A 7,259-nucleotide genomic window follows, 5' to 3' on the forward strand; every position below is an offset into this window, starting at 1 on the left:
GCTCCACAGAAGCCAATCCTCCGAAATGAACCACATTAAAAAGACAATTGTTGACCAGAAGGGTGGAGTTAGCTGAGTTAGAGAAACAAAGAGGCACAAATATATAGTTTACTGATTAGTGTTTAGAAAAAATAAGAATGATTGAATAGACAGAAACAACAGAGAGTAAAAAAGTAAAACCTACCAATGGCTCCCTCCAACCAACCACAATTTATCATGGCAAAACATCTTTTTTAAATTCTTAGTTTTGGTAAGTGTTACGGCACTTGCAACACAATAAGGTCATATAAGTGCCGAAGATTAGAGGTATTACAAGAGAGTAACAAACACAGGGCGAGAAAAGGCCTAATTACAGCCCTTAAGATGATGGCCAGAGCTAAGATGAGCCAGAAAATCTTTGTCATCCTCTACCAGACACTGGTACTCTCTGTCGTAGAGTACGGGCTCGGACTCTTGACCCTATCAAAGGCGCAACTGCAACGACTCGAGGTGTTACAAAATGAAGGAATGAGGGCAATCCTGGGGTGCACACGAGATACCTCAACTGAAGCAATGAGATACTTCCTAGACTTCTCATGTGCAGACGAGAGGCACAAACTGGCACAAGTCCAAGCCTTTCTGCGAGTCAGCGCAGACGAGACGAACCCTCTACATAAGAAAGTGGGACGGCAGATGACATCAAGGCTAAAGAGGGGCACAGAATGGATTACTCAAGTCACGAACACCATCAACGAGTGCTGCCAGATACAAGACATCAGGAGAGGCAGGGATTGGGTTGTGGTCGAAGATGCGCTCGGAGAGTACACAACAGTGAAGGCAACATTGGGTAGAGAATGTCGCGACTGGCCACTTGGAACTACAAACGCTGAAATTGAAACCCTCATAGAAGAGCATAGCGAACATGGAGATGCTGTGATCTTCACGGATGGATCAGTCAACAGAGGAGTCAAATCGGCTGGGCCTTCAATGTCAGAGTTGATGGGGTAGTAGTGAAAGAGCAAAGTGGAGCAACTGCACTGACAACATCAAGTATGTGTATGGAGATTTTTTTTAAAGCCATAAGTGAAGCTCTACACTGGATCAAGAACACAAGCCATCAGCGAGCAGTAATCATTACTGACTCAATGAGCACACTACAGAAGGTACAGAAAGGGATGCTGTATGTGGACTGGAAGGCTACGATCAGGGAGAGCAGCCTGGAAAGAGTGGCCTGGATCTTCTGCCCGGGTCACGCGGGGGTAACCGGCAACGAGAGAGCAGACAAGCTTGCTGGAGAAGCAAAAGATGGAGAGAATTTGACACTGGACCCACCAACCGTCCTAACCGCTGTAAGGGAAAATTTGAGGAAGAATAGGGCGAATAGCGGTTCCCACACTCTAGGTAGATTGAAGGAGAAGGGGATCCAAAGAGGAGAGGGGAAACACAGCCATCTGTGCGGACCAGTCTGACGGATCTCCAACCAGATTATGATGGAGACTATAAGTAGACAAACTCTGGGATGGATCCTGAAGAGGGGGGGGGGGGAGAGCAGAGATGGATATGTTCCCACTGCAGTGACCCCAACACAGTGGACAAGTTTACTAAGTTTAGTTTAGTTTAGTTTAGTAACAAACACCCCAAAAAACCAGGAGGGGATATATGTAGATGTTTGATAGGACGAAAGAAGAAGCAAACCACACCAGAGCACCCGTCAACCACCCACTTTTAAAATTCTCTTTACAAATCGAGAGAACATGGCTCAGTTACGTGAGCTCAATTCTAACTCCCCAATAGAATTAGTGCACACAGGCATGGAATAAATTTTAATGGAACGTACAGATGGATAGACATTTATTGAATAAAGAGAAGCATCCACAAAATAAGGTGACGTAGTGCACAACGAAGAAAAAAAAAATAAATTAGGACCTACCAGTGGCGCCCTTCAACCACCCATGCGGATTGACAAAGTAGATAAACACAACAGAAGATAGATAAACAGACAAAAAGATGGGCACATAGATAAACTCCGAGCAAATTATATTTTTAAAAAGGGATAAAAAAGGAAAAGAGGAATGTTTTAGTAAGTGTTTTACGACACTTGCAACACAATAAGGTCATATAAGTGCCGAAGATTAGAAGTGTTACAAAGAGAGTAACGAACACAAAAAAAGGAGGGGAGAAAATGATGATAGATGTTTGAAAGGAAAGAAGAAGCAAACCACACCAGAGCGCCCACCAATCACCCACAAAGAGGACTTTGAAAACACAAATTAAAAGTCGCCAGTTTTTTCTTTCAAGTGCATAGGGAAACAAATGACTCAAAACAAACAAAAAAACAAAACAAAAACACATGTTGAATTCGAAACCCACTCTTTATTCAATGGACAATGTTAAAAAAAAATTTTGAGCTCAACACCAGCTGTTCAGAATCCATCAATAATTGTCAACAAAGTAAAACCTCAGCGTGAGTACAAAGCCTACAATTTATTAAATCATTTATAATTTCAATAATCACATCTTTGTAAAAATGGAATGAGAGAGAATAGCCTGTAAAAATTAAGGACATATTCTTGAAAAATTGTGCATAACATTAGTATAAAAAATCATACCAACTCATTTTATAATGAAATGATAAAGAAACGAATCTGTCTTCAAGTAAGAGATTTTGAGAAAAGAGTTATTATATGAAAATAATTACTACAATGAGTATTTTTGCAACAAATTACCAAGGCCGTATACTTTTAAAGAACTAAGAGAAGGAGGTGGAGTGGGAGAGGGATGAATAAGAACTAAAACTGAAAGGAGGTACTAATAATTCTATTTTAATGTTACTCTTTTTTCCACTGAACTGCAATCCTCAATTGATTTAATTTCTTTTTGATATAAAGTGACCAATTTAGACTTCAGCACAAGTGGATGTTTTTCATTAAAACAAAACGTTATTATTCCAGTAAACAACACCTTTAGTAAGTATGATATTTTCTAGCAATAGTATTCTTGAAATCATAAAATCTCGCCACAAACCAAAAGGAAAAACCAGACTAGGTGGTAAAAAAGACAATAATTTAAAGTACTGGTATACATAGATAAAAATAATACTGACTACAGTGGTTAAACTATCATAGATGACATTTTCCAGAGTTGTAAAATATATATACTGATAGTTCATACAATAGAAATAGCAAAAATATATTGCACAGTTAAACGGGGTTGTATTGCCCCTCATTATACCGCCAAGTTTTGCCAAGGTACAAAAAGGAATGCTTATATAAACATAGTATTTGCGCCTTCACACAGCCATCCGCCAAATGTCTGACTCTTATTGTCCTTATTAAGCTAATGTAAATTTGCTCCGCTGTACAGCCAGCAAATTGACAGCCAGAGGTATACACTACACATGGCACACCGCACCCACACAGTGGCTACCTAATGATCTTTTCAACATGCATCTCCACAAACTTGTCGTTATTTATTCTTTGCCTGCGCATAGCAATTTTGCAAGACAGAACTAGACTAGATGATGCAAGACGGGCCAGTTTGTCTCTAGTTTCTACCGGTCCCCCACAAGTCAAGATTCAAGATGGCAATCAGTGGTATCCCAAAATAACGCCAGTCCCACTGTACCGACAACTTTATGCTTGTCCCAAGGTAGGCGGTATAACAAGGTTTGACTCTAATCACATCATTATTCATGGCATGAAATAAAAGAAAGAACTACAGACTAAAGCCCATTAAAAGAACATGTTAAAAAAACAGCGACGTAGAATGTTAAAAGATTACCAGCTGTATTGTAGAAAAGAGAATAATTTATAGATTTGTGTAGAGGGAGCTAGAAACAAACACCAGTTTCTACTTAGGAATAAAACCCGGGAAAAAATAAGAGGATAAAAAAAATCTCCCAAAAATTATGAGTAACAATTAAAATGAAAAACCGGGAACATAAAAATAATAATAAACAATCAACAGTGTACTGAAACCCTCATTTGAAGATAAATTTATCTTAAAAAAACCTACCATGCTTATTACTTGTTCATTCTGTAAAATGTAAATATAACTTGTGACATTCATTAAGGTTGTTTCACGTGGAAGGTCAAAAACCAATTGTGATTTCTCTGACTGTAAATTGTCATGGTTTGTAAATGCTTTACACCCCCTTAAACACAATTTTGACCATTAATACTTTTTTTTTTTAAGTACGCGAGAAAAAAAATCTATTCTTTTCTTTCCTTCAAACAATATACATGTATGTTAGAACAATGCATCTTGTAAGCATTCAGTTCAAAGCCAACAACTTAATATACAGAGATTATGCATCTAACTAAAAGCAGGCATGCAACAAACTGTCAACACACGATTAGAGTCATGTAAGGCACTGGCTCATTTTTTAGAAGTATTTTGAGGTGACCAAAATCTCATATTTTGGCAGTAAAGACTTATTTCAAACATCGTAACTTATGTGAGTTGGGGAAACATTTTAAATGCAGTGACAGGATTCGATGGAAAAATGTCATGACATGCACTGCTAACCTTAATCTTTTAAAGAAATTATTTTTTATAAAAAATCAAAATGGTAAGCTGGTATATCAAAATACATAAAGCTGCATTATCTATTTCAAGCCACTGAATAAATAAATTCACATCTAGATTGCATTTCTGAATTTGCAATAAATAGAAGCTTGGAAGTAAAGCAGTACCATCAAAATATATATCAATGATGTCATGCTCTAATCGTCTAACTGGTTTCTATAAAAAAATTTAAGCAGTAAAAAAAAAATTACTAATAAAATAAATAAAAAATAATAAGAATAATAAAAATATGATCAATAAGGAAAATAATAATAATAATCATAAATCAGATTTAAATTATGAGAGCAGACACAAAAGTTAGCCCACAATCTTTTTATACTACGTATGGTACATGCTGACTCCCGATTTTTATTAACGTCCCACACATTGACTCCAGCAATGGTTTCATTTTTTCCAGTTATATGGTTAGAGCACAACACCATCCACATATACTATTATTCCCAAGGTCCCCAATAACCTCCATGCAGCTTTGGGTCACAGTTCGGATCTGATGGCGGGTAATTTGGGGGAACCGCAGTCGCATTGTAAGTGGCTAAAACAGCCAGCAGTTCAACCACTTTCTCCGGCATGGTCAAGGAGAGATCAATAACTTCACTGGGGTCCTTCCTCACATTGAAAAGCCACAAATTTTTTGTATCAGCTGGATCAGTCACTTTCTCCTTTGAAGTCATCAGGTCAATTTCTTCATGAGGTGGTGGAATCCATCTGTCATCCCCTGTGAAATGTTGAAAATATCTAAGATAAATTTTGCACCTCGCCATTGACACAATTTAGAGCTGCTTCAACCTTGTCTGTCAGGGCCAACATGGGAGGTGCAGGGCACAACATTCCAGTAGACAGACAGAGATTCAATATATACCAAAAACTTCCCCACCTGAGGATCAAAATCATGTCTTCTGCATTCAAAAGTGATGAGCCTAATTTTTGCAACACAGATGCCAGTAAAGTGCTATGTGAAAAAATCACCATAAAATAAGTAAAAGTACTAAAATTTTAAGATATTCAGCTAAACATTGTAAACTTGTACAATTACATGTTCATTTACTTGTTTCTGTATCCCTCTGTCTGTCTTTGCTACATAAAGGATCTCAGTCATTAGTCGGGGTTCCACCGTACATAAAACCAGTCATGTATGTTATCATCTTTACACACATAGTGCGTATCTGTCTCTAAGTAAAGAGAAGCACATCAACACAATAATGGTCTGGTCAGATAGTGAAAGGAACGAGCAAGACAGACAGACAGACAGACAGACAGACAGACAAAAACTATAGGGGGGGGGGGGAGAAAAAAAGAAGGACCCACTAGCAGTGCCCTTCTTCAGTCACCACAAGTACCTTTATATTAATGAAAGTAAAAGATATAAATCTACCTGGATCTCCAGTGATCAGCTTGTAATCTCCTACTCTGACAGCTGCCCTGACTCTGTTGTCAAATGTGTTGTTGTACAGCCTGTTGCCTTTCAGAGGGGTCCAGATATCTATGTTGTGCAAAATCTGACTACGAGCACTGCGTTTTCCTTTGCTGAAAAAAGATAGTAATCACCATTAAATAAGGTATTAACAAGGAAACAAATGCATTCCTTGTAAAACTTCTAGCTATACTTGTAAAATAAGATACAACAGTTCATCCATCATAAACTGAGGATGACATTTAACATCCAAGCAGGAAGAGAATTTATGGACTGAGCTAGTATCCTGCGATAGCTAGCGTGGAAAAGAGAGAAAAGGAAAGGAAATAACAGCAAGCAACTTGTTATTATAAAAAATATCACACCTCACCAAACAGTGGCTTTCCCTCTCCTAAAGTGGTGTGCTTGTCAGACTAAACATAGTAGGTTCAACCTTCTAAATATGGCTTTGTTTGGGATCTTAAACCACTGTTCTTTTTTTTTTTTAATTGTCAACAAACAGAGCATTTATGGTCTATTGGACCAATGTGGAGGTCAGAATTTGACTCTTGATTTTCTTGCTTTTTAGGCTGAGTCTGCCTTACGAACTCTGTTTTTCTCAAAAACTTTGGTGCTACATGTCATCGCTTTACATCACTGTGATCAGTCAAGACAGAGGGTTTCCAACTCATCGAAATCAGTGGCGCAATCTTTCAGAGAAGTCTTCAGAAAGTCTTTTAATCTCTTTTGGGGGTCACAATGTTCCGCTTTCCACATATCAATTCTGAGTAGAAAATAGCTTAGGGGAGCCATTTGTTTGAAATTCAGACCATGAGTCTCCCGCCCATTTAAGTTGAATTTTCATCAGGGGGCAGAACACTATGGGCTTTCGCCTTTTCAAGTACTTCAGTGACTGATTCTTATCGCTCCAGTGAATCCCCAGTATTTTTCTCAGATAGGAAAAATGAGACTTGCTGAGCTTTTCCGCATGTGTTTTGTACACTATCCAGGACTCAGCTCCATCTAATAGGGTTGGTAATATAACAGCCCTACACTCACTGAGCTTTGTACGTGCACCAAAACAATCCTAAACTCTATTTCTCAGTCTACTAAAGCTACCAAGTCTGACTAACTTACCAGAAAAACACTGTAGTATTGTAAGCATTGCAGAAGGAAAAGAAAGTACATAAAAAGAACTGAGCATCCATTTAACGTTACTACTGCCTGTAGAAGTAAAGTATGTATTTCCATTAAATAAAAGGAATTGAGCATCCCTTTAAAAAATATATAAATATACAGACCT

At 38.0% G+C, this 7,259-nt stretch overlaps 1 protein-coding gene across 1 annotated transcript in view; it reads right to left on the bottom strand.

Moving 5' to 3' along the window:
• Positions 1-2,332: 2,332 nt before the first annotated feature.
• LOC101860239 (arylsulfatase B) overlaps positions 2,333-7,259 on the bottom strand; it is a 17,282-nt gene continuing 12,355 nt past the window's right edge. The window contains exons 8-9 of the mRNA XM_005093088.3: positions 5,939-6,090; positions 2,333-5,281 (exon numbers count right to left, since the gene is read on the bottom strand). Coding sequence (XP_005093145.1) covers positions 5,001-5,281; positions 5,939-6,090 — 433 coding nt within the window. The 3' untranslated portion in view covers positions 2,333-5,000. The remainder of the gene's footprint in view (positions 5,282-5,938; positions 6,091-7,259) is intronic.

Source organism: Aplysia californica, unplaced genomic scaffold, assembly GCF_000002075.1.
Source record: "Aplysia californica isolate F4 #8 unplaced genomic scaffold, AplCal3.0 scaffold00058, whole genome shotgun sequence".
NCBI classification, from domain to species: Eukaryota; Metazoa; Mollusca; class Gastropoda; order Aplysiida; family Aplysiidae; genus Aplysia; species Aplysia californica.